Genomic DNA, 25,621 nt, shown 5'->3' with positions numbered 1-25,621 from the left:
CTGGACTTAAGTTGAACGGGCTTGGCTCAATGAAATCTGAGAGGGCATTCTTGGAAAAGCACTACAACGGTTTCCGTTAATAAACGTGGAAAGAAACCAAAACGCCGTTAATGAATCATTTGTCAAACTTCCAACGCTAGCTTCTCTATCTTTCGCTTCTCGAAGAAGACAGGACCGCAATTAAAGTCCGTTACAAGAAGCTCTTGAAAAACACATTCTTAGTTTCCCGCTACTTTACTTTCATTTCATCAATCTCCCCGAAAAAAGAAAAGGCAAAAAAAAAAAAAAAAGGAAAAAAAGAGAGCTAAATTTCTGCCAAAATCTTTATATTTACCGTTACCCAACAACATATTCTTCTGTGCATAAGAAAAATCGTAGCTTTTTTATTTTTTTTTATTTGGTTCTTTTGGCGGTTAAAGCTATCCGCGGCAAAGTTTCAGGTAAGGCTTTGAGTTCTCGAAAACCCTAGAAGTTTTTTTTTTTTTTTTGTGTATTTGAGGTTTCTTTGTTTAATTCTGTTTTAAGGTAACTTCGGGTTCCTTTAGTTTGATTTTTATTTTGTTATGTAGAGTTCTTGCTGCTCTGTTTGGCTGGCTAGGAAACCGTAGGAAAACATGGGAAATTTTGTTGACTGCCACGGAACTGAAATATGTGTTTTCAAAACTTTTTGATGTATGAAGATGTTTTCTTGTTCTTTATTCATTTTAATCGTGCTTGTAGATGGCTCAACAACTCATTATCTTTTCTTTTACTCTGTTTTCTGTGAAACAAACAGAAAGTTCACAATTTTTCCTTTTTTTTTTTTAGGTTTTAGGGTAACGTTTATTGTGATAGTCAAAACATAAATTTGGTGTTGTGAGTTTTCATGTGCCCTGAGGACGATTTTTTTGCTGCTAATTAAATGCATAAAGGTGAAGAGGAAATTTGATGCTGAAACCTTGATTAAATGGCAACTTGTGTGTGTTTCTTTTAGGGCTTTTGGACCTGTTAAAACTTGACAGTTGAGAAGATCATGGTGGAAGTGAAGAAGGAGAAAGAAGAGTACCATGAATGTTTAGCAGAAGAAGTTAGATCTGCTTCACCTTCTTCATGTTTTGACAGCAGTTTTGATACTACTACAAGATCAGCTTCTCTTCAAGGGTGTGTATCTCTGGCTTCAATTTCTTGATATAAATTGGAAATGTCCCATGAAATTGCTTGTGTAAAACGTTATTAACCAATTTGGAAAAACTTGTCATTTTCATGTAAGCTTGTATTGCTGTTGCAGAAGGGTAACTGGTCCAAGTAGACATTCCAGGAAAGGAGGGTGGACCGAGGAAGAGGTTAGTCACTAGAGGCTGATATTTTGGTTGTGTTTTATAGTTACATGCTTAATGACTTAGCTAGAAGGCTAGAACTTGCTACAGCTTTTGAACACTTTGAACTCAATCAAAGACCCTAAAATTCTCCGTTGCGCAGAACAATTTCATTTCAAAATAAGAAAATTAACTAACATTAGAGAATAAAATTATAAGGATGAACACACTCATATGTTTAGTTGGTTTAAGGCTTTATCTCTTTCTTGTGAGCCAGATTTTGTACTCATTGATGTTTCCTAACATTTCTAAGCGCATGATTATGGATGCACAGGATCATCTTTTGACTGAAGCTGTGAAAAAATGCAATGCAAGGAATTGGAAGAAAATAGGTGGGTATGAAATTTTCACCTAATGCTTTAATTTCTGTACTTGTGATTGTATAGTTACTCATATGAATTATGAAACCCCTCTTTTATTTTATTTTTTTTATTTTCCTGTCTATGGAGGATTCTCTTAAGTCCCAGCTTTGACAGGCTTGAAAAATGTTTTTACAGCTACTTTAGAGCTTTGACTTTCCCAGTTTTACAATTGCTGTTTAAGTTAATCGTCAATCTTGAGAGCTTACTGTTCACTTCATTGTTTCTCACTAATTGCCATTGGCTACACTGGTGAACACATCTTAATTTGGTTACTAATTTTCTGTTCTGAATAATTTTCTGAAGTGTAAGAGTGCAGAATTCTTAAGATGATGATTTTCTCTATGTGTTCTTTAGTGCTTGGAAAGAAGTTAAATGCAGATTTTTTACATTGCAATTCTGAAATTTAGTTAATGTTTATTGTGTACAGCTGAATTTCTCCCTGGAAGAACAGATATCCAGTGCTTGCATCGCTGGCAGAAGGTGCTGAATCCTGGAATTTTAAAAGGACCTTGGACAAAGGAGGTAGAATTGAAAGAGCATGTTTTTGTGCACTTTGTCTTTCTAATATCATTCATACGTGACTGTGGGATGTTGTTTTTACATTCAGGAGGATGATCATATTACGATGTTAGTTAAAAAGTATGGTTGTAAGAGATGGTCTGTCATTGCAAAGTACTTGGGAGGACGTATAGGCAAGCAATGCCGTGAAAGGTCAGTGCATTAAATTCTGACTAGCAATGGCCAATTTATTTATTTATTTATTTTGCTTGGATGGATAGATTTTATATCCTTTGAATTTAGCCATCTTTTTTTATTAAGGGAATTATGATCTTGTGAACTTATTTCTACCTAGAGGGTCCTCCTTTATTGTTATTAGGCTTTTTTACTTTCCTATCTTCTATGATTGGAAGGGAAAAGGAGGAAGAGCCCTGATCTGTTTACAATTCAGACTTTAAAGCAGATAAATGGATAGAATTTATAACTGGCCTACATATTTGCAATTAGCTATTTTTGGTTAACCAGGAGCCTAGGCAGTGTGTGATACTGTGAATCAGATTTATGCAACAAATAATTTACTTTTTCAGGTGGTACAATCATTTGGACCCAACCATAAGAAAAGATTCCTGGACAGAAAAAGAGGAGGCCATTCTTACATATTATCACCAAATATATGGGAACAAGTGGACCAAAATAGCAAAGCTTCTACCTGGGAGGTATGAATTGATCAAAATTTAGTTGCTTACAAAATTGTTAATAAACAATAAAACAATACAAGAATAATTGCTACATATGCTTATCGTTAATGTCATATGCATATCAAACATGCACATTTAAAGTTTGATGACTCATTTTTCTTATTTCTTGCAATATGCTTTACCCATGTCTTTCTGGTAATTTACAGAACTGATAATGCGATAAAAAATCACTGGAACTGTACCTTAAAAAAGAAGTTGGGTTTGTATTCAACTCATCTTTATGCAATGGACATCCGCATTGAAGAATCTGGTTTTAGTGATCAGGAAATTACTTCAAAATTCATGAAGGTCAAAGAATGGAGACAGGTTCTTTATGAAGCAAAATCTGTCAATCAGAACATTGCTGTGGATTGTGGTGCTGGCACATGTAAGATAGATTTGGTTCTTGGAATTGCTAATCAAGCAGAAATCAAATTAGAAGCAGACTGTGGTAAGGTAGGAAAGCATAGGTCTCCAGGAGTGCCAAATGAGCAGGTAACTTCACTTAATAATAGAGTGCATTTTGATGACAAAGCTAATGTTACAATTGATGACTCAATCGTTGGATCTGTAAGAAGGTATGCTGAGCACATTAAGACACATGAACCTCGATTAGCTTCATGCAGAGTAGGTTCGCAGGATAGTCATGCTCTTCTTTCCTCAACATCAGTTGATTCTCCATCGAGTCCCCTAACTTTCAAAATTTCTGAGGATGGTCAGGTCCACATGCAAAGCGAAAATCAGAGGATGAATACAGTGTACTCAAGTGATTGCTTGTCACATAATGAGCCATCGCAGCTGAAGGATTCGGTTAGTGCCATATTTCCCATTGTGGACAGTCAAGATGTGCCTTTAAAAAGTTCATTTTGCTATTCTACTCCACCTAAACTTGTGGAAAGTCTCTCTCCCAGCAGTAGTAGTCCAGAATCTATATTGAGGATTTCTGCAATGACCTTCAAAAACACTCCTTCTATCATAAGGAAGAGAAGTTACAAAAAGGCTTGGAATGATAACTTTTCTGACGCCTCCTGCTCACCTGTGAGGAGTTTCTCATGTTTTCATTGTGAAGAAGAAATCAATGATACTTATTAATGCATGCTTTTCTCGATTTGAATTTTCCACTGTTATATACTAACCTAAAGAAAGGGCATACTTTGGGTTTTGGGGACTTTTTTTCTGCAAGTGCATATAACTACATATGTATAGAGCATATGGCGAGTCAAATGTCTATTTTTCCCATCATTTCTTTTCTGGATCATCAAATATTTTGGAAGGTTTGTTTTGAAATTTCATACCAGTTGTTCCATCCCAATATGAATTGCCATACGAACAGATGAGTGTAGATTTTTGGAAATCAAATCTCTCTCTTTATTCTCTGCTTTTGCTTTGAGAAGTACTGCTTTAGGGTAATGAAGTGGCGGGATGATTCAAGTGTTCGAGTATTGGCATTTGGAATTTGGGATGATGCCCTTTGCTTGAACGACCAACGGTAAATAAAAAAATATGATGTGGAAAGGCACCAAGTATCGAAGCTTTTTCTTTTGGTTGGTACATATGCTCGCTCAGCTTCATGAAATCATATTTCGAGCAACGAGCTGAGCATCTTTGCTTTTGCCTACAATAATAAAAAATATAAAAAAATAAGTTAAAAAAAAAAAAATGCGCAAAAGCTAAAGCCTTCCAATTCCAACTCCCTTAGAACATGATGTTTGCGAATTCGATCCATTTCATAGAATCCACAAAGAAAATTTGTGCTTTAAAGCCACTTGCAGAACCGTCTGGCAAAAGAGCTGTCATGAAAGAATGAATGCCCTATAAAAACGATGCATGAACCATTGATAAATTTCTAGGCACAGCTTTGTTGCTCTCACTGCTTTGGTCCCACAGGTAACAAACTAATCAACCAGCCTATCCAAATTAGGCAAGAAAAAATATATCCTTACGAACATATCTTGATGATTACGTGGATGGGTCAAAGAAGTACGATGATCTACAAACATCCCATCCGATTTGTTACAGAAAAAAAAAATCTGTAAGATATAGATAAGGATTTCTTAAGAAAAATTAAAATGAGATTGAAATTAGCAATTAGTGGATTGATGGATTATCTGATGGTAAAATTATTTCATTAAATCATCATTGTCTATTTTCATAATCATCGAGAAAGTAGGGATGATTTACCATTGTTGATAAACTATAATACTCCAACTATAGTACTTCAATGTGTCTATATATAAATAGTTTTTTGGTATATTTTTATAGTTTTTGTTAATATTTTAAATTGTGCCCATTTTTTTGTTTTATTTTTAAATCGTCTCTAAAATTGTGTCCTATTAAATGCACTGACACAAATTATGAGTTTATGAGTGACCCAGAGATCTTCATAACACTTTATTATAATATAGTAGAATCTGTTATTTTCTCTCCCTGTAAAACCCTGTCAGAATCATTGGTCTTTTATGCAATTCTTATCTTTTCTTTCCCATTTCAAAAAGATAGTTTCCTTGATTTTCTAAAACACGTCTTCTTCTAATTTATATACTTCCGAAACTGACTGCTTTTTTTATTCTCTTGTAATCAAAAAGAAAAAGGATTGTTTAAAAACCCAATCTCCCTCTCATTCTCCTTCTCCTTCTCTGAATTCTAAATTCATAAAAACAATCATTCTTTATAATCTTCTTTACAAATGGGTTCCTCAGAAAAAACCATTCTTGTTACTGGTGGAGCTGGTTTCATTGGCACCCACACTGTGGTGCAGCTTCTCAATGAAGGTTTTAGAGTGTCAATTATAGACAATCTTGATAATTCTGTTATTGAAGCTGTTCACAGGGTTAAGGAATTGGTAGGTCTTGAGCTCTCTCAGAAACTTGACTTCAATTTGGTAAGAAAATCCTTTTTTTCTTGCTGCAACCAACAATGAAATCTTTGTAGCTTTGCTCCATGTTATTTTTATTATTATTATTATGACCATACATTTGGGTTTTTCTGGTTTTAAGATTTATGATAAAGTTTTTACATATTGCTTTTGAGCATGATCAAGATTTTGCTTTTGTTTGGTTGCAGGGTGATCTGAGGAATAGGGATTACTTGGAAAAGCTTTTCTCTAAGACAAAGTATGTCAACTGGACATATAACTTATCTGGTTTTGATTGTTTGTATTTGTCAAATTTTAGTATCTAGGTAAATGGATTTATTGCAAGGTGAATATCGTATCCTGTTTTTTTGTTTCGCTTTAAGATTATGCTTTAAATCTTGGATTAAAATGAATATTATTTGCCTAATTCTGTGGAATTGACTTCTTCTGTATTTAACAAATGCCACAGGTTTGATGCTGTAATCCACTTTGCTGGACTTAAAGCTGTTGCAGAGAGTGTTGGCAACCCTCGTCGTTATTTTGACAATAATTTGGTTGGCACCATCAATCTGTATGAGGTCATGGCCAAATATAATTGTAAAAAGGTATGAGAATGTCTTAAAATCTTTGTTGTCCTCTGTATGAGTTCTTTTAATCTATATTATTTAATAGTTGCACTTTCAATTGATACAAGGAAGATGATAAATCACTAAAATTGTCTGAAATCCGTAATGAGTTGCTTATTGATGTTTCAAGTTACCAATTTTATTCTTTGAGGAAAGCCATTTTTATCTCATGACTAGTGCTGTTTCAGTTATAACCATGTGGATTACCAAAGGATTTGGTCGATGAGTTTATATTTATTTGTGGAGTGGTTCTTGTATATTTTGATATATCATAACACAGCAGGGATTAAAACTTAGTTTCCATGTATGTGACCATGTTTTTATGCCAAAAATGGTTATAGTTTCTCTTGTATCGCTCTCAATTCCACTACAATTTTCAGGTTTTGGCTAAAATGAACTGCTAGTTAACAAGATTGGCCTCCCTATCCTTCTTTTACTTTGATATAAAAAGTAGCCTTAGGCTTGCCTAAGCTAAGTTTTTGATTCTTCATTACCTTTCTCATGCTTTTTCATGCTTCATTCAAGGTTATACTTCTTTATTTTTTGGGGAAAACAGATGGTATTCTCATCCTCTGCAACTGTCTATGGCCAACCTGAGAAAATACCATGTGTTGAGGATTTTGATTTGAAGGCCATGAATCCTTACGGAAGGACGAAGGTAAATAGCATTGTGCACTAAAAATGTTTCCTTTCTTGGTTCATAATTATGGTACATTCCTTGTGTTTAAGTTTGATAAACCCTCTGCAATTGTAATTCTAAACTTGGCTTTAGACTAAACCTTTCCCTAAATTTCACCAGCTTTTCCTTGAAGAAATTGCACGAGATATTCAGAAGGCAGAACCAGATTGGAGTATTATTTTACTGCGGTACTTCAATCCTGTTGGTGCACATGAGAGTGGTAAAATTGGTGAAGATCCAAAGGGCATCCCAAATAATCTCATGCCTTACATACAGCAAGTAGCGGTTGGCAGATTGCCTGAACTTAATGTATATGGTCATGATTATCCAACTAAGGATGGCAGTGCGGTATGTGTTTTAAAAGCTAATATTCATTCTTGAGGATTGAAGAATTTTCTGGAGGATTAAAAGTCCTCATTTGTTGAGTGCAGTCAACATTGTAATTCATCTCATGTGCCTGCTGGATATCAACTAATCATGTTTCATTAATATGTTTTACATACAAAATAAAGTTATTAATAATCACTCAAATATTTTTTTCTAATTTGGTCTTCTGTTGACAGATCCGAGACTACATCCATGTTATGGACTTAGCTGATGGTCATATTGCTGCCCTTAGGAAGATTTTTACCACAGAGAATATAGGTGATCAATTTAAATCATTCAAGTTTTTACTTCTCAATGAACTTACATTTATCTGTTTACAGATATTAAAGGATTGCTGGTAGTTCCTTTTGGGAAATTTATAGGTTTTAAACTCCTCTTTTCTTCTAGGTTGTATTGCCTACAACCTGGGAACAGGCTGTGGTACATCTGTGCTTGAAATGGTTGCTGCTTTTGAGAAAGCTTCTGGAAAAGTGAATGTTCTCTCTTTTCCCCTTCCCTTTCCCCTTCTCAGTCTCTCTCTCTCATATGTTTTATTTGCTGCTGTTGAAAAATATTGCAGAAAATCCCCATTAAACTATGTCAACGAAGGCCAGGAGATGCTACAGCTGTTTATGCTTCTACTGAGAAAGCTCAAAAAGAACTTGGTTGGAAGTATGTTTGTAATTCCCATCTCTTTCCTAATTTATTATTGAATTGGAATTGCATGGATAATCTAAATGTCTACCGGCTATACTATAAGTTTGATCCTTTGTCACATACTATATATATATACTTATCTCCCAGTTTGTGTTAGCAATCCATCTATCAATGATCAATTGGTCATTAATGGAAACAATTTTATTTACCATTGGACATGATTCATTTGAGGCTTAAGTTTAAGTAATATATTGATATTCTTCACTAGAGGTGACACTAGCAAATCCTATCAGAACAGCTTAAGATTTCTTTGCTGTCCTCGGGGAGTTGACCAATTTCTGCTCATTATGTTTATGTATTTATTTTTATTTTGAAGTTTTCATGTATTTTTTGTCATATTGGGGTTAAGATTTTGGTATTTTGCAGGGCAAAATATGGTGTAGCAGAGATGTGCAGGGACCAATGGAAGTGGGCGAGCAACAATCCATGGGGATACCAGTCAAAGCCTTAAGCTTTTGCTAAACACTATTTTCTTCCCCATCCTTTTCTAAGTTTCTCCTGGGGAGAATAAATGTACAAAACTTGATTACATAATTCTCTCATGTTACAGTGAGCAGAAAACCTGCTTTCTCAACATGTCATTTAAACTAAGGTGATCCCTGATGTGATCATCTTGCAGAATTCTGATGGGTTACATGGATTAAGTCATTTCTTTTTACTTGGTTTTATGAGTGTGTGATATTTTATCATTTCTGGAGTTTAAACAAAAGGTTTTAACTTGACTATAAAGAGTTGACCTAAGCAAATCCCATTCAGTTACCTTTCAGGCTTTCTCTTTTTATAAATATGGTCAGTCATCAGTCTACAATCTTATGTAACAAACCTTAATGAAAAGCTTTATCATCCCGCTAGGCACTCTAAAATCAGCATGCTCAGCTCACTGATTGTCTTTCCACACTTTCCTGGCCTTTACCTGATTGGACTTCGAGCTCATTTGGGAAACTAACGTCACCTTCTTGCAAGTTTGTCAAACAACCAACTAATAATTACTAACAGGAAACTTTCCTTGAAACTCCAAGAATTATCGACTACATTTTGAAGGATCTTCGTATTCACAAAAAGTCAACTCAAAGAAACAAATCAATGATCAGTTTGAAGGGGCTCCTATATTATTCAGAATAAGCACGCTTGAGGAACAGCCCAAGGAATGGAGCAGGCAAAGGAACCAGAGAAAGAAGAAAGAGAACATGTTTTGGCGATTGCTTCTAGAATTATGGCTGGTGTTTCACCTTTGGCAGCCATTTCTAACCCCCTCACCTTTCTCTTTCTCAGGGACTTTTACAAGGTGGTTCTAGACCTCCCATACATCATTCAAATCTCTTCCTTCGGTTCTTGGTGCTTCTCTTCTCCTTTATCTCAGCTCTAACACTTGCTGCCCCATCTACAAAGAAGAAATACCAACGATCTCCCAGCTTCACTGAGTACGCTGAATTGGTGTAAGAATAACTATGATTTTGCCTTAATTATTTGACAATATTAAAAAGTAAAGACCGGAGAGAGAGAAATAAAAGATTGAGCAACTAAGAAATCCATCGACCAAAACTGAGAGATCACCTTAAAATCTAACAGCAGTATCGGTCTTAAAGAAGGAATTGCCAGGAGCCTTGCTTGTTCCCTTCAAAGCCTCATCCTCCAAATAACTTCCTAAACCTGATGTTGGGCTCCAATGTCCTGCCTCTTCATCATACCTCGGTAATCTTTATCCTAAAACCACCTTAATTGGAAAGCTTAGCACAGGATAGGTCTCAAAAGCAACTATCACATAATACCGAGTTACTGATGAATACATGTTCTCGAATATTATTGTTTTTGTGTAGATATTGCTTCATTGTAGCCATTTTAGCTTTCCTATACGCAGCTTTCCAACTGTTTGAAGGCATTTGCGACATTGCTCAAAGAGGCATTCTAATTTCAGATATTACCTCAGACTACCTTAGCTTTGTCCTCGACCAGGCAAGTGCACTCCCCCACTATAACACGCTCTCTCTCTCTCTCTCTCTCTCTCTCTCTCGTTTTAAACAGTAGTAGTTGTTAACGTGTGTGATAGCTAATTCATGGGTAGCCCTGTAACCGTTGGTGGGTTACCTTCTCATCTCATCTGTTTCAGTGGCAATACCGCTCATTCGACATGTTGGGAAAATCACACCACTTTCGAAAGAAACCATCGTATCAACCAGTACGTCCTTTGCAACTTTTCTAGTTATAGCAATTTGTGCTCTCTTATCTAGCTACAAGCTTTGCAAGAGAATCATCTGGTGATGTTGCTGGCTAGCTGGTGTATATTACTGTATTCTTGCTTCATTCCACAAATTGCTGTTCTAGTATTAATAACTTAAAAATGCATAGTCTCATATGTACATGATCCTTCAGACATCCAGTTTGACATACAATCTAGGGACTTGCTACATGACTGAATGTTGATTTCCTGAGTGGTTTTGTTATTCCAATTTTTTGGGGTCTCACAGTCTCTCTGACTTGAAAGTTTACAATGTTACCAAAAACCAGATGTCAAAGTATAAAGTGACAAATAAGTTATAGACTCTTTGCCACTTTAAATGGGATCTCATTCACTTTTTCTCGTAAACAACATCCTGTTTCTTGCTGTTATTGCCAATCCACGGCCGACTATTCAAGTATACACAAGAAGTTTGGTCCAGTTGGTAGTCGTAACTTGTTGAAATATTGATTCTATGTTCAATATCAGAGGCTCTACTCTACAAAAAACCAGACAAACTAATGATTTTTGTCATTAGAGAGGTCTAACATGCATTAACAGGCATTCCGTCCTTCAAATTTATAAAAAGGCAATATATGCTTAGCTTCCGCCCACCACAAAAGTAATTAAAAGAAAAGCATAGAGTTACAATCACTACATGTAAAGATATTCACCAGGCCACAAAATAATCCCATGATATACTATAAGTGAGTCAAACAGAAGAATGGGAAAGACCTGGGTCAATTTCCCAAAATGATACTGAAAAAAGAAGAGCAAGTATTACCTCTCAGCCCCTAAAGTCTTATCTTCTTTAATGATATGAAGTTTGCCTTCTGTAAACTCACAAGCGGGAATGGGGATCCCAAGCTGCTTCTTCAGCTTCTTCACAACAAACACTTCTGGCTCCTCACAGATGATTACCATAGTACCTTTCCTGCCAAGCTGACCTGTTCGGCCAGCTCGGTGTGCATAGTGGATAGAGTCACTGGGTAGGTCCAGATTAACCACCAGGTCACATTCTGCCACATCCAAACCCCTTGCTGAAAGTTCATTTGTCACCAAATCTCTCACTTCTCCATCCTTGAATCTTTTCAAAGTTGTTGACCTCGCAAGCTTGCCAAGGTCACCAAGCAACTCTGTGGCTATCATCCTGCGAGCCTCTAGCTTGAAGAAAGCATCCTTTAGCTGCATTGTATGGTTCATGAAGGCTATCACTGACTTGGCATCAGGTGCGTGGACACATCTTCTCAACGTATCAACCTTGTGTTGCAGTTTTGAGACACAATGGTAGTGCTTCAAAGGAGGTGGTAGGCTTTGCGATGCAGCCTGAGTCTGCATATTTGAACTTGAGTCTGAACTGGATGTAGGTCTTAAGAGATTAACAGGTCCAGAGGGAGAAATAGATTCAAGTGGCATGACCTTTTTGGCTTGAACAAGAACTGGGTCACACCCCCGACTCCTAGCTGCCCTTATAACTGAATATGGAACTGTAGCAGACACCATAATATTCCGACGCTCAGCCCACTTAGCAAGTGAGCGACGGGGATTAGAACCTTATCTCCTACCCACATGTTCCAATATACGGTGCATATCCTCCCGGAAGTTAGATGAAAGGAGCTCATCAACTTCATCCAAAACCAAGAAGTGACAGCCATGAGTATGAAGCTTCCCTGCAGCACCGATCTCCGCAATTCGACCAGGGGTGCCAACAACAATTGCTGGCTTGTTTTTCTTTAAAGCTTCTTCCTGTCTTGATCGGTTTGCACCTCCTACAAGTTGCTGAACAACTTTCTTGTCTGCAGGACCTAGAAGCTTTTCAACCTCCCTAACAATTTGCATCCCCAGATCCCTAGAGGGAGCCACAATAACTGCTTCAATCTCCTTTTTCTTCCCAGATTCACCCTCACCATTAGGAGATTTATTTTTCAGTGGGCCTACTTCAGACAGTATCGGAAGGAGATACGCTAATGTTTTTCCTGAGCCTGTGTAAGACTGAATCACGACATCATGATCCTTGAGAATTGTTGGAACTGCTGCAGACTGAACATCAGTTGGAACCCTGAAGCCTGCAGTTTCTAACCTCTCTAGCAACAAAGGTGGGAGGCCAAGCTCAGAAAATGACTTTGCAGCAAAAGGCGCTGACTCAATTTCTACTGATTTTTTCAGCCCAACGGCCTTAACTGCTTTTATACTGTTGCTTCCAACTACCCTCACCATACTTTTAGGTGCTTCATAAGAAACACTGAGCCTCTCTATTTTATTTGCTTTATTCTTGTTTGTTTCCTCAAAGTCACTCTTGAAGCCTAGGCTGGCAAGAGTAAGAGGCCCATTATCATGATTAACCTGACTCACAAATCGTGCACTGGTCTGGCGCCAAGCTTTCCTAGACGAATTAGGTAACCTACGGAAGGGTAAAGATTCTCCTAAAAAAAGAAGCAACCTTGTTGAGGCTAATGCTGGCATCTTTGCTAGACTGTTATTGACCAGCAACTGAAAAATCCCCGTTTGCAAAGCTCAACCCAGTATCATTTGACAATCGAGAATTGCCAAAAAGCATTTTAGAAACAGAATCTCGAACTGCAGATTCAGTGGAAGGCAACAAAAGGGTCAGAGCTATGTTGATAGAAATAGTATATGCACATCCTAGCTTCTATACATGCTAAAGCAAACAATCAAATACTTGAATCCACGATATCTGTATTCAGTAGTATGAACAAAAAACCCATAATTCATATACTAAGATATTACGTTGTGCTACAAGAAATCAAGAAACACCTAAATATATGTATAGCAAGTAATGCAAAAATAGGATCTTGCTTGCTTGCATTTGCCTAGCATTTCCCTATCTGCTGAAGTCTCAACTCGTCATTTCCTAATACTTAATACGCAACCGAAAACATGTTAGAGAATTCTAAAATGGATGAAATGTGAATTCATGTTTAAAAGTGATGGAACGAAGCTCAATTTGAATGATAAATAAAAGATGTAATGAATTGAAGTTCATTTCGTTGTTGACTGAACCATTTTATCAAACGGTATGAGATCAACATCAAAGCAGAACAGTGCTGTTGCAAGTTCAACAAAAATGGTTAACCTAGGGTCACGCTAACGAGAAACAACCAGTTGAGTGTTTGGATACCTAGAAAAGTGAGGAAACTCGACTATATGGAACTTTTTCAAAAGAAAATTGGCAAAAATAAAAAACGACTTACCTTGGAACGCAAATTGCGTCCGGCCTCTCTTACTCTGCGTTAGAGTAAACTCGGTGTTCAAACGCCACGTTTCGCATTGGGTACTCTCTTTAGGGTCAAACGTAAAAGCTTTGGAAATTATACATGGCCCATCCAATTTAAACCCATGCTTAAAAGCTTTAGGCAAGACACAAGCTTTTGGATTGGACCGAAAATTGGGCTCAGCATCAAGCTAACACCCCGTACCCCAGTTGCAATGAACAGAACTGAAACTTCAAGTAGAAAGGCAGGGTTGGAGTATAACTCTCAGCCAAACATTCCAGATTTCTGTCTTGTTCCAAAATCCAATTCGGCAACTCTCTGCCTCTTTTTTCTTGCAAGAAAATTAAAATGATATAATTTCAGTGAGGTTGGATAGAATCGAGAACGTGGGGGACCGTAAGAAAATGGAACAAACAGAAGATGCTAAAGCAATGAAAGAAAAAAAAAAAAAAAAAAAAAAAAAAGGTAAAACTCCAAGTACCAGGTTCTTTTCACCAATTGGCAGTTTATCTTAGATCCCTGTCTTTTCTTTTTCGTATCTATTTCGCATTTTTTTTTCTTCCCTTCTGTCTCAGTTTTTCTGCTCCTCGTGTTCAGTTCATGTTTAATAGTTGCCTTTCTTGCTTTTCAGCGAATCCGTATTGAGCCATCCGTGTGCTTAATGGGGATCAAAAGCAGCCATTACCAGCATAAAAAGATGAAGTAATTTCTTATGATTTAGAGTTTCATTTATATATATATATATATATATATATATATATATATATATATATATATACACACACACACACATACGTATACCCTTTTCTCCGTTTATGATTGATCAATTTAGAATATTACTGCTAGTTTATGATTTATTAACCTTTTGCCTGTTTGAGAAATGAAATTGCATTTACCAATATCATGATCTCCCTTTGGGATTAGGGGGCGTGTGAGATGGGATGAAGCTAATCTCAGTGAAATTGAGGCAAACAAACCAGTAAGGAAAAAAATTGATGAACCCAAAACACCTTATCCTCCAATGATTGAGGAAGATGGTATGGTGATGACCTTTTGTTCTCAATTTGCAGCTTTTTGGTTGATAGAATTTGCAATTCAGACATTATTATTATTATTCTAATGTTTTTTGTAGGCTCTTCCTCTACTCGGCCGGATAATTCTGTTAAAAGCATTGGCTACTCTGCACATGCTGAAGCCTTAAGAAATGCCCTAAACAAATTAGCGCTGAGTGAAAAGAACAATGGTGCTTCTGGGGGATGGACATCATCTGATGAAGAGGGTGAAACAGGGGACGAAGATCAAGGTGGATAAATCATCTGAGCAATGCTAGATTGTTAACGCTTTCATTAATTGTCTAATCCCCTTCACCTTCAACTTGCTTTCAGGCTTTGCAAAACAAAGAGATGCTGTGAGCTTTGAGGACAGAAGGAGAGCACATTATGACGAGTTCAAGAAGGTGAAAGAAATGCAAGAAAAGGCCTGCTTTCTCGATGATGAGCATGATAATGGAAAACATAATTCTGGTTCATGTTCCAACCTTAGCATCGATTCAAGAGAAATAGATATTGAGGATGACGATCAAATTCTGCCAATAATTTACATTGAGAATAATGATGACCAGAGTTTTACTCAATAGCCACATTTGGTTAGCTAGAAAGCCTCATCAAAATCTACCAATCATGGTTACCCAATTTGTTTAATGATTTTGTTAATGTTATCTTCATTATATTAATTTTTAAAATTTCTTATAATTTAGCTTTAGTAGCTTTTTTTAAGTCTGAATTACCAACATTTATTTTTATAAATTATTAAGTAAATCACCAAGCTTTGACTTTGAGATAGATTTGTTCATGAGCTTAGTATAGACAAAAATTCTCAAATCTCGACTCGGTTGATCCAAATTATTATTAAATTTTAAAGTACTTGATTTTAATAATTAAACTTCAAATTAAAAAATTTACGACAATCAATCAATGTTAAATTCCACATAGATAGTCTTACCCTGATATATCGTTCCATATAAAGTCTAACAATCCTTATTCAGATCTCCACGTGGCTCAACAACAGATCACTTTATATCTCCCCCTTCCGGCTGATCCAATCATATCCCAACCTCTCATTATTCCAATCATTAGTCAAAATTCCTTACCTTCAGCAAAGCGGAGGACACATGTCCCGACACGTATGAAGACAAGTTACGGTCGTGCTGTAAAAATTCGAAAATTTTACTGGTCACTGCAAACTCTTACCAGAGAATTATCGAAATGAAAGAAGGAGAGAGAAGTTTCTGGAAGAGACCTTAACACATAATACACCACATCCTGTGCCTTCCTTTTGTTCCCCATCGTGCGCGTGGGTCCCACGTACTTGGCCCTTTTCTCTATCTTTCTATTAATTTATCTTTTATTTCTCTTTCCTTCTCGAATCCACGATTTCTCTTTTTTCCCCTTATCATTTACTCCACCCAGAACCTTCTAGAAAGAACAAAACCTAACTTCCGCTCCCACTCTCTCCCTCTCTCTCAACATGGCCGTCTTTCACTTTCTTACGGTGTTGAAACCTTTGATTCAACGGTGTTGATCGCATGAGCCAGGTTTCTTGCTTCTTGATTGGTGGGTGGGAAAATTTTTGGTTTTCTTTTAGGTACGAATATTTATTTTTAATGCTCCTACATCCTCTTATTCTCCCTGTTAGATTTGAATATTTTGAATTTTTTAATGTTTTCTCCATGATTGATGAAAGAAACGAATAAATGTTATAATATTTGTTCATCAATTAGGTCAAAACGATCACAAGAGCAAGAAACTGTTAATACTATTTTGAAACTGTCTTCGTTTCTTTTGAATCTGAATAAGCTATATAAATAAGTTTTTGCAGTTGAATTTGGCCGACCACTAGATATTTGCAGCTAGAAACACCGAAGATATTTCTTTGTTCATTTATTTATTTTCTTTTCTACACTCTCTCGGCTACCAAACGGATCATTATTATGTACTGATATTATTATTATTATTATTATTTGCTATTTTCTTGTTCAAGTCTGATCTAATTAGAGTTTAATTATCAGCAGTTAAGGAGCTAAAGGCACGCCAAAGGAGTTCTGTAGGGTTCGGATCCAGGCCCGAACCGCATGGCACCATTGCCGGCCGACCAACCCTGCGAATCCCATGCTGTTGCTGCCGCTGACTCGCAACGATCGTTACCTACACCGTTCCTTACCAAAACCTATCAGCTCGTCGATGATCCCTCCGTTGATGATTTGATTTCATGGAACGAAGACGGATCAACTTTCATCGTTTGGCGCCCCGCTGAGTTCGCCCGTGATTTGCTTCCTAAATACTTCAAACATAACAATTTCTCTAGCTTCGTCCGTCAACTCAACACATATGTAAGTATTAAAATTAAAGATAATAGCAATAATAATTAGTTTAATTAAGTTTTTAAATATTAGTTGATTTGAAAACTAATTTATTTTTCTCATTATTTTTAGGGATTTAGAAAGGTAGTGCCCGATCGATGGGAGTTCGCTAACGATTGTTTTCGAAGAGGGGAGAAAGGACTTCTCCGAGATATACAGCGCCGGAAAATTACTCCTCCTACTGCTGCTGCTTCCGCGACGGTTACCGTTGCGGCGGTTCCTTGTAAAGTGTCCCCATCGAATTCGGGCGACGAGCAGGTTATTTCCTCGAATTCGCCTCCTGTCGCCACCGTTGTGCATCTGACCACGAGCTGCACGACAACGTCGGAGCTTTTAGAGGAGAATGAGAGGCTTAGAAAAGAAAACATGCAGTTGAATCATGAGTTGACTCAATTGAAGGGATTGTTTAACAATATATTAACTTTGATGACGAACTATGCTTCCTGTCATTTGGAGAACCATTCAAATTTGGCGGAAGGGAAGGCGTTGGATCTTTTGCCAACGAGGAATTGCGCTAGAACAGCGGAGGATGGTGGTTCGAATAGGGCCGCGGAGATGGAGGAAGAGGAGGACGCGGCGGAGGATGTGACACCAAAGTTGTTTGGAGTTTCCATTGGGGTGAAGCGCGTGAGGAGAGAGGATGAGGATGAAGAGGAGCAGAATAATAATCAAGTACAGCAGCAGGAGGTTGAGCCTGGGTGTGAGGTTAAAGCAGAGCCGTTGGATGGGAAGACTGAGGATCAGGATTCTTCGTGGCTGGAGCTTGGTAAATGATCAAATGAGTACTATTATTTGATTTTTAATTATTGGATGGTAACGATGATCATGAGGACGGTAAAGGAGCGTGGCCCCATGGGAGCGTGGTCCGAGGAATCACGTGTTGGAACACCACACATAGCATGAGGAAGCATTCATTCTGGTTGCTTCTGGAATGTGAAACTCCTTCGCATCGGGGTCGAGGAGAGGGATATTGTACAGGCACGCAGAACATAAAAGATCAAACGACGCGGCTTCGACAACAGTTTTCTGCCAACGAAAACGAATATCATAGCTTGGTTTTCAATCCCCACGGTAGGTTATTCCTGAAGATTAAACAGCAGTCGGTTAAAAATAGAATAAAAATAGAATATTTATCCATTCAAGATGGAAACTTTTGTGTACGATATTCGATGAACAAATCTAAATAAAATGTTTCATTTTGTGGTGCTTTTTGCATGTTGCTTTTCTGAAAGTTCTTTCGGTGCGGCGTAGACATTAGAACACGTTTAGACATGTCAAACGTGGAAAAATGTCTTTCCTTTTATAACGACGGCTGTAATCAGCTCCATGTTAATGCAAAGGTTGAAACTAACACGTTCCTCATCGGTTGATGCAGTTTAGTTTTAACATGAAGCAGATCAAAGAAAATTAACTACCGTTGGTTGAGACTTTTAGAGTATTCAACCGATCAAACATTCTCTAATGTCTATCATATTTAGTAAAATACACTTATTATGCCAGGCAAATCCTTGACAAGTTAAAATCAACAGCAAATTTATCATCAATCGTGTAACAGCAAGCTTTTAGTATGATGTTAGATTCTTAACTTTAATGCTCATATTTGACAATTTCAAATGACGAAAAAAATATCAGCAAATTGTGAAAGCTTCTCTTTTGGTACAGATCAACAGGCTCAGCAATAATACAAGTAGCAAAAGCTCACTCTAAAAAAGGACACTCCCTGCCATTAGAAATTTTTTTATTAAAAAAATCGTAATTTAGAGATTAAAAAAAAAGTAACTTTTTTAATAAAAAATCATAATTAAGAGATTAAAAAAAAAAGTTATAAAGGTTGAAATTTGAATCCCATATTAGTTAAAGTTGTATATATTCTAGGACCTAAGCATACACTGGTTTGAGTCCACCCAGCTGAATTTTCCTAGATCCCAAAGTGTTGGAACAGTCTAAAACCAAAAAATTTTGAAGTCTTCGTTCTTCAAACTTGACTTCACCTTTGAATCTCAAAATGCTTATAAAATTAACTTAAGGGCCAATATATAAACAAACAAAGGTTGTGTTCATTAGATTTCTAAAATGTACAATGCTTTTATCTTATGGAATTATTTTATCAATCAAAACAAGATACACCAATGTTCAAAGCTATACTATCATTTTAAATCGAGAGGTTTAGACAAGGTGTTGGATTAGGTTCAATTTCGGTTAGGTTGGGCATGTTAAATTTGCATTAGACGTTGATGATTGATATAACTTTATGATTACATTAAAATTTTTTTATTTTTCCAAAAGTGCTGATTTATGGTGAAATGTGATAGTATTAAAGTTTAGATTTAGATTTAATGTACTGTTAGATTCTAAACATTATCGTTAAATCATATATTATCATCTCATTAATAAAGTGAATTAAATAATGATAACTTATTAATAAATAATTTTTTACATATTAATTTTTATAAATTTATTTTAAAAATTAATATTTATTTATTAATAAAATATTATCATATAATTTACTGATAATATATAAATTTTTGTACGCCAATAATTTATCAAATATAAATTCTTAAAGTTTAAAATTTTCAAGCAGATTCTCCAGGCCCAAAAGAACACCAAGTCATCCACTACGCTAATAGCAATGAGCCGGCTGAGAGCAGGCTCAAATCTGGTGGGTCTGAAACCAGGCCATAATCTGATGTTGCAGTTCTAGAGCCTAACTTGCTATAACTGGATTGGCAATGGCCTATGTGCATAAAACTGAACTTGTTTAAGAAGTTGCTAAAAGAGTTCTGGGCTTCAGGTTTCATTTTCTTGAAATTCCTGAAATGGCACAAATATAAATGATATTATATTTTTTGGTGGGATCACTGATGTGGAACATCTTTTTTTTTTTTTTTTGTAAATGAATAAAAAAGAGGGAAACACTGAATGATCTAATATCAGAAACAGATTCCCCAAATAACATCAAGGTCTTGGTCTTTGTTATAATCAAATAGCATATCTCTATAAAAGGGGGAATTGCCAGAAATGAGAGGACCAAAAGTACCTTACAAATTGTACTACCCATACCAAATAAATTGCACTTAATACCAACAAAAGGAGGAAAAGAAAGAAAAGGGCTAATGAACTACTAGTGGGGTTCAAAATGCTTAACATTTCCAAAGGCCAAAGACAAAAATAATAAAGCCTTTTCAGCTTTAGCCAAATCTTGTTCTATTAAACAATGGTTCAAATCCAACTATAGGCTACTGTTTGCGATAATGGGTAGACTATGTGAATCACGTTTGTGGAAATTTTAGACTGTCAACAAGCAGCCCAGCAATTGCTAATGCCAAGAACCCCCCCCCCCCAACTGCTTCGGCATTACTGTTCCTCTTTGGTCCCTGCATGCTGCATCAAAATCAATATAAATGTGTTTTCAGCCGACTTTCTTGACTAAAAATATCATTATAAAAGGTTTTCATGGTGTGTTAGGCACCCTTGAGTTAGTTTCCATGAAATTCTGGTTTCTGCCAAGTTTTTTTTTTTTCTTTTAATGGCATTTGGCCACAATCTGTAACAATCTGTGTATTAAATTTAAGCATTTTCTTGACTTTTTAACTATAGTGTTTACACAATTTCATGACATTTAGTCATGGCTGCCCACAATGTGTGGTTGTCATTTAGAATTTAAAAACAACTTTATGTCACTTGATTATTCGTTTTGTTCAAATTTTGAAATTGGACAAACGCAGGGTTCTGAAGAGATATTTTTTAGGTTTATATTTCCTTTTTGTTGCTATCTTTTTAACTTGTCATTTTAGGGGAATTTCAATGCGTTTTTGTTAAACCTTTTCTAGAACGTTAAGTAGTAAAAAAAAAAAAAAACATTTTATTCGTAAACGTACTTTAGCGTGCGCCGCACTGGCTGATAATGATGTGTTTCATCGTTAGTCTGGCGTTAGAAATTTTGAGAATTCAAGGGTTCACTAGTTTTCTAGAGAGATTATAATATCTGTCGAAATAAATTAGTTTATAAATTCATGGTTAGATATAATTTTAAGAATTATTATTTTTTTTTATTTTAAAAGTTGTTATTATATTTTTTACTATAGATGTAATTGATTATGTAAATAAATTTACTTTTTTAAAAAAATTTTAAATTTAACTAAAGGTATTAAAAAAGAAAATTATGATTCATGTTTTAAAAATAAATTCGAGAATTTAATTATATATTAAAAAAGTTATAACATCTTATAAATGTGTTCAAAATATGGTATCACTTAATTTCAAATTATCTTAAAGAATTTTTATTAAATTTTAGTACTTAAATATCATAAATAACTTTTAAATTTTCTTTATTAATTTAATAAAAGTTTTAAAAATATTTTTTTTATCTCAGAGTATTCAAAAATCTCATTTATTTTTTTAAAAAAATTTCATCATCGAAAAAAAAACTTAACCTTTTATTTGTTAAATTTTGCTTTATCGAAAATATATCTAAATTTATTACCATTTGGATCAAATTTAAAAATATTTTTTCATCAAAATATTTTTTAGTAAATCATCTATTTATAATTATTAAGAATTCCATCTTTAGAATTTATTCTTTAGTATTTTAGTTTTATTTCTAATTTTTATTGTACTAAAAATATATTTAAAATGTTCACAATTTGGATCAAATTTAAAAATATATTTTTTAAAATCCAGAGCTTTATTCATCATTTATTTCTTAATTTTTAGAATGAAAATAAAATATCAATTATTTTTTAAAAATCTCATCTAAATTCTTTTATCATTTTTGTTAAATTTAAAAAAGATTTTTACATAAAAATCTCCTAAAAAATCAACCATTTGTGATTTGCATGAGATTTTATCATTGGATAATTATCATATATTTTCAAATAAATTTATAAGTAATTTTTTATTTGATTTGGAAATGAATGTAACTATTTTCTTGTTGAAATTTCATCTAAATTATTCTATCATTCATGTTAAATTTAGATAAATTTTTTACCTAAAAAATCTTATCATTGAATAATTGTTAGCTTATTTCAAAATTTTATAAAGTTTATTTATACATATTTTTATTTTTTTGAAAATAAATAAAAATTATTATTATTAAAATTTTATCTAAATTTTATCTTCATTTGAATCAAATTTGAAAAAAATCTCGCACCTAAAAATTTCTTTAAAAAATTATCTATTTGTAACTTTTAAGAATTTTATCTTCAAATAATTATAATTTATTTTCAAAATCTTATTAAAGTTTTTGTTTTAACCTTTATTATATTTTTTATAATTTAGAATAATTTCCCTTAATAATTTTTTTAAAATTTAATCATGCAAGATATGTCAAAATAAATAAATGGAATAAAATAATAAATATGAAAAAAAAGGAATAAATAAAACCATAAAACAATTAAATTAAATTAAATGAAAAAAAAAAAAAAAGAGCAAAATCTATGAAATAGGTCGAGTTGAAAACAAGTCGGCGTCCGACAGTCAATGCGCGAATCTTGAAATTTTCTAAAGAGTAAAACGATGTCGTTTGGGCAGTGAATTAAATGACCCAAATTCGTTTTTTTTCTTTAGCTTTCCTTCTCTCTTTCCTCTCTCTTATGCCTCTCTCGACTCTTTAAAAAATTCAGGCATCGGTGATGACAAGTTCCAACATGACCTGGAAATTGATGTCAAAAATTTAAGAAGCCGCTGCAGAATTCAAATATCGCCGAAAAGTCAACAAAAGCTACAAATTTCACTAAAAAATTTGTCGAAAAATTTAAAATTTCACCCAAAAATTCATGCTTTTTTCCTAATTTTCCAAAAATTTTCATAAGAAAAACCATAAATTCAATTTGAAGTTTTTGGACCTCCTTAATCTTTTAATAACTTTGTCTCCTTTAAATTTGAACTAAATCAAGCTTCAAAAAAATCAATTCCCGAAAAACAAAATAAATCTATTCCAATAAAAACTTTACTGTCAGAAAAGTTTTTTTTCTGCTCTATGTGCCAATTGTTTCCGCTTGTCGTGTGATCATTGTGATGAATTCTTAGCTTATTTATAGGAGCAAATCAATAATGATTTTAACAAATTTAAAAATTGAATTATCATTAAAATTAGAATTTATCACAAAAACAAACCTTAATACCAATCTCAAGCTCTCCTATTTTGATAAGCTTAATATCCGAATCTCTTTTTAAATTTCTTAAGACCTTCAATTTTTTTTCCACTTTTTTTTAGAAATATATATAAAGAAATAAATAAACTAAGACAATAAAATTAAAAATGAAATTAAGATAAAGAAAATAAGATAAAGGTGAAATAAAGATAAATGAATAAAAGACATAAAAAATATAAATATAAATATAAACTATGAAATAATAATAAATATATTTAAAAATATGAAGATAAAAATAAAATAAAATATAACAATTGAACCTTTGGGCTTGATCTTACATTGAGTCTAAAAAATTTAGATCCCGAACTAAATGTAATGTCTATACTAAGGTATTTTTTTTATAATTGATAATATCATCGTTAAATTATGATTTTTAGAATTAAATCATAAATATTTTATTAATAAATTATATTATTATTGACATATTTAAATCTCTAAAATTAAAAAAATTATATTTTATTAATAAATCACATATTACAATGTTTAATATTCATGAGAAAATATTGATTAGAATCTTGGAAAAGTGTTGTTTTATTTTCTCAAAAAAAATAATTTTTTCATCATCACTCATTAAAGAATCAGGATCTCTTGATTTAATGATTAAGAAAGTTTCATGAGGATACCTTGGTTTTGAATCGAGATCTCTTCTCCCTTTTCTTTCTTGTAAGAATTATACTCTCTCCTAAATAAATAAATAAATATATATATATATATATATATTAACATATATTTGTGGAAATTTGGTGTCGATAGAAAAGTTACATTTGTACAGGAAAATTTGTTTTTTCGCCGATTCAAATCTTAAGAATGTGAACACATTCCACTACCAAAGGCTACCTGAAATGAATGTATTATTTATTTAAAAAGTCGAATAATTCAAAATTTTTTGTTTAAAATATAGTTTTTTGAGGAATATATTAAAGGTTGACATGGTCCGTGATAAAATCCAATTGCGTATGGAAAGTGCAAGTGATCTCATAAAGTTAAAGTGTGTCCCTCACATTTACTTGCGGTCCCCTTTGAGAGTTTTCGAAGTAAGTCAAGCAGATACTTGATAATTACTCAACCATATCCATTGCATTTCGATTAATCTTATCTGTTCCAAAATTAACTGTTGTTTGGTAGGAAAGAAGGATTTTTTTTTTTTTAATTTATCACAAAAAAAAAAGTGATGAAATAAATCATCAAGTTTCTCACATCCAAGTGATCAGACCTTTAAATCATGTCATTTTTTTTAACAGTGTTAATAGGGTAATAATAATTTTTTTTATGTTCTGTTTCAAATTAAGTATTAATTACATTTTAATTGAATATTAATTTAAATGATATGTATGTTGGTTAGACTTTTAAAAAAATCATTATAGATTCGAAAGAACTTAAGTATATTATATTTTACTCAAGTGAATTAATTAAATAAAAGTTAGGCCTATTGGTATCAAAGGAATTATTCCTGAACGTAAAGGTTGTGTTTTACTCATCTTTTCTAAAAAAAAAAAAAAATTGGACTTGTAGATTCAAACCTGGTGAACTCTTTGTTGTTTTTAAGATCTCTTCGTTGTGGATGAAGCCAAGTTAAATCCGTTGCAGACAATTTCATATAGTAATTAACAAGAACGAAGGGAGACCACCTAAAGGAAAAGTGTGGAAAACCCACATGCCAATGATACTTTTGCGAATCTGACAGGAAACTGAGCAGAACTTTCAGTCTGCTTCGATCTTTGTCTGTTTTTGACTTGGTAAAGTAGGGACATTGCTTTGTTAATTTCCTTCATGACCCCTTTAATACTTTAGCAGCCACCTGTTCAAAAATAGGTGCATTAATATCAAGCTGACAAATTCATATAATCAAGCCAGCTATCATCAAAGCTGTAAATGGATTTGTAAATATAATTGCAGAGAAAATCACTGTCATACTATATATTGATAGAGGAAATGTGACGGTCAGGGAGACGTAAAGGAGGAAAAAAAAAAAAGACTTAAAAACAGAAATCCGCCGAATATTGACTTTCTCTAAGATGGAAATTTAGGTTGGCATGCATGCATCGACATGGCGACAGAGCGAGTCACGGAAGCAAGCAATTGGGCAGAAAATTAAACAAAAGTTTATCTGCCACGTTGACTCCTTATCAGACGGAAATTCCATGCATTCTTATCTGCATGGATTTCTGAATAGCATTGGAGTTCATGGAAACGGAAATATTAAAGTGTAGCATAAATAATGAGATTGTTCATTTATATTCATTTATCATGAATTTAAATTAAAAAATTTTAATCCTGATAATCTTAATTACAAAATAAACAAAAAAGAGTCCAAACTTAACTACATAATTTCCCTTTTTTAGAAAGAATTAAAGTTTTTTTTTTTACTACCTCTTGTCTTTATGTATATCCCAAATGTATATATTTTGA

The 25,621-nt window shown here is 34.1% G+C and overlaps 7 protein-coding genes and 1 long non-coding RNA gene across 19 annotated transcripts; 5 read left to right on the top strand and 3 right to left on the bottom strand.

Annotated features, from left to right (window-relative positions):
- Window positions 1–194: 194 nt before the first annotated feature.
- On the top strand, window positions 195–4,264 carry LOC111290732 (transcription factor MYB3R-3-like). Of its 6 annotated transcripts, none has more exons than XM_022882182.2 (9): window positions 212–440; window positions 974–1,140; window positions 1,250–1,322; window positions 1,630–1,687; window positions 2,145–2,239; window positions 2,325–2,428; window positions 2,803–2,931; window positions 3,120–3,447; window positions 3,673–4,264. In XM_022882182.2, the coding sequence occupies exons 2-9, from the start codon at window positions 1,013–1,015 to the stop codon at window positions 4,042–4,044; spliced, it is 1,287 nt and encodes a 428-aa protein (XP_022737917.2). In that variant the 5' UTR covers window positions 212–440; window positions 974–1,012; the 3' UTR covers window positions 4,045–4,264. The 6 variants fall into 6 exon arrangements, with proteins under 6 accessions (XP_022737915.2, XP_022737917.2, XP_022737916.2 ...); XM_089767754.1 differs by adding an exon at window positions 570–672 and having other exon boundaries at window positions 215–440; window positions 3,120–4,264; XM_022882180.2 differs by having other exon boundaries at window positions 195–440; window positions 1,268–1,322; window positions 3,120–4,264.
- Window positions 4,265–5,517: 1,253 nt separating this feature from the next.
- Window positions 5,518–8,852, top strand: LOC111290733 (bifunctional UDP-glucose 4-epimerase and UDP-xylose 4-epimerase 1-like). 2 transcript variants are annotated; one of them, XM_022882184.2, is made up of 9 exons: window positions 5,518–5,794; window positions 6,016–6,065; window positions 6,276–6,411; window positions 6,989–7,090; window positions 7,232–7,459; window positions 7,675–7,756; window positions 7,886–7,968; window positions 8,058–8,149; window positions 8,561–8,852. In XM_022882184.2, the coding sequence occupies exons 1-9, from the start codon at window positions 5,639–5,641 to the stop codon at window positions 8,643–8,645; spliced, it is 1,014 nt and encodes a 337-aa protein (XP_022737919.1). In that variant the 5' UTR covers window positions 5,518–5,638; the 3' UTR covers window positions 8,646–8,852. The 2 variants fall into 2 exon arrangements, with proteins under 2 accessions (XP_022737919.1, XP_022737918.1); XM_022882183.2 differs by having other exon boundaries at window positions 5,518–5,833.
- Window positions 8,853–9,006: 154 nt separating this feature from the next.
- Window positions 9,007–10,453, top strand: LOC149515992 (CASP-like protein 4A4). Its single transcript, XM_089768696.1, has 2 exons — window positions 9,007–10,151; window positions 10,302–10,453. Exons 1-2 carry the CDS (start codon window positions 9,974–9,976, stop codon window positions 10,451–10,453), a joined length of 330 nt encoding a protein of 109 aa, XP_089624822.1. The 5' UTR covers window positions 9,007–9,973.
- A 458-nt stretch (window positions 10,454–10,911) lies between these two features.
- On the bottom strand, window positions 10,912–11,912 carry LOC149515991 (DEAD-box ATP-dependent RNA helicase 47A-like). Its single transcript, XM_089767761.1, has one exon. It carries the CDS (start codon window positions 11,910–11,912, stop codon window positions 11,190–11,192), a length of 723 nt encoding a protein of 240 aa, XP_089623887.1. The 3' UTR covers window positions 10,912–11,189.
- On the bottom strand, window positions 11,079–14,167 carry LOC111290731 (DEAD-box ATP-dependent RNA helicase 47, mitochondrial-like). The gene is made up of 2 exons (XM_089767760.1): window positions 13,622–14,167; window positions 11,079–12,986 (listed from the first exon to the last, which is right to left on the bottom strand). The coding sequence occupies exon 2, from the start codon at window positions 12,870–12,872 to the stop codon at window positions 11,964–11,966; it is 909 nt and encodes a 302-aa protein (XP_089623886.1). The 5' UTR covers window positions 12,873–12,986; window positions 13,622–14,167; the 3' UTR covers window positions 11,079–11,963.
- Window positions 14,160–15,403, top strand: LOC111290735 (protein phosphatase inhibitor 2-like). Its single transcript, XM_022882186.2, has 4 exons — window positions 14,160–14,344; window positions 14,567–14,679; window positions 14,775–14,945; window positions 15,028–15,403. Exons 1-4 carry the CDS (start codon window positions 14,304–14,306, stop codon window positions 15,276–15,278), a joined length of 576 nt encoding a protein of 191 aa, XP_022737921.1. The 5' UTR covers window positions 14,160–14,303; the 3' UTR covers window positions 15,279–15,403.
- Window positions 15,404–16,064: 661 nt separating this feature from the next.
- On the top strand, window positions 16,065–18,275 carry LOC111290734 (heat stress transcription factor B-2b-like). 5 transcript variants are annotated; one of them, XM_022882185.2, is made up of 3 exons: window positions 16,065–16,285; window positions 16,713–17,030; window positions 17,133–18,275. In XM_022882185.2, the coding sequence occupies exons 2-3, from the start codon at window positions 16,773–16,775 to the stop codon at window positions 17,832–17,834; spliced, it is 960 nt and encodes a 319-aa protein (XP_022737920.1). In that variant the 5' UTR covers window positions 16,065–16,285; window positions 16,713–16,772; the 3' UTR covers window positions 17,835–18,275. The 5 variants fall into 5 exon arrangements, with proteins under 5 accessions (XP_022737920.1, XP_089623883.1, XP_089623882.1 ...); XM_089767757.1 differs by having other exon boundaries at window positions 16,710–17,030; XM_089767759.1 differs by lacking the exon at window positions 16,065–16,285 and adding an exon at window positions 16,454–16,633 and having other exon boundaries at window positions 16,710–17,030.
- Window positions 18,276–20,029: 1,754 nt separating this feature from the next.
- On the bottom strand, window positions 20,030–25,403 carry LOC111291000 (uncharacterized). Of its 2 annotated transcripts, XR_002690317.2 has the most exons (3): window positions 25,127–25,403; window positions 24,733–25,010; window positions 20,030–20,441 (listed from the first exon to the last, which is right to left on the bottom strand). It is a non-coding gene; the product is annotated as an uncharacterized LOC111291000 (long non-coding RNA). The 2 variants fall into 2 exon arrangements; XR_016346210.1 differs by lacking the exon at window positions 25,127–25,403 and having other exon boundaries at window positions 24,733–25,112.
- Window positions 25,404–25,621: the final 218 nt, after the last annotated feature.

This window comes from Durio zibethinus, chromosome 11 (genome assembly GCF_047325235.1).
Source record: "Durio zibethinus cultivar Kanyao isolate XHJ-2024 chromosome 11, ASM4732523v1, whole genome shotgun sequence".
Taxonomy (NCBI): Eukaryota; Viridiplantae; Streptophyta; class Magnoliopsida; order Malvales; family Malvaceae; genus Durio; species Durio zibethinus.
The sequence above is the reverse complement of the archived record's forward strand: the minus strand, read 5'-3'. Positions and strand labels throughout refer to the sequence as shown.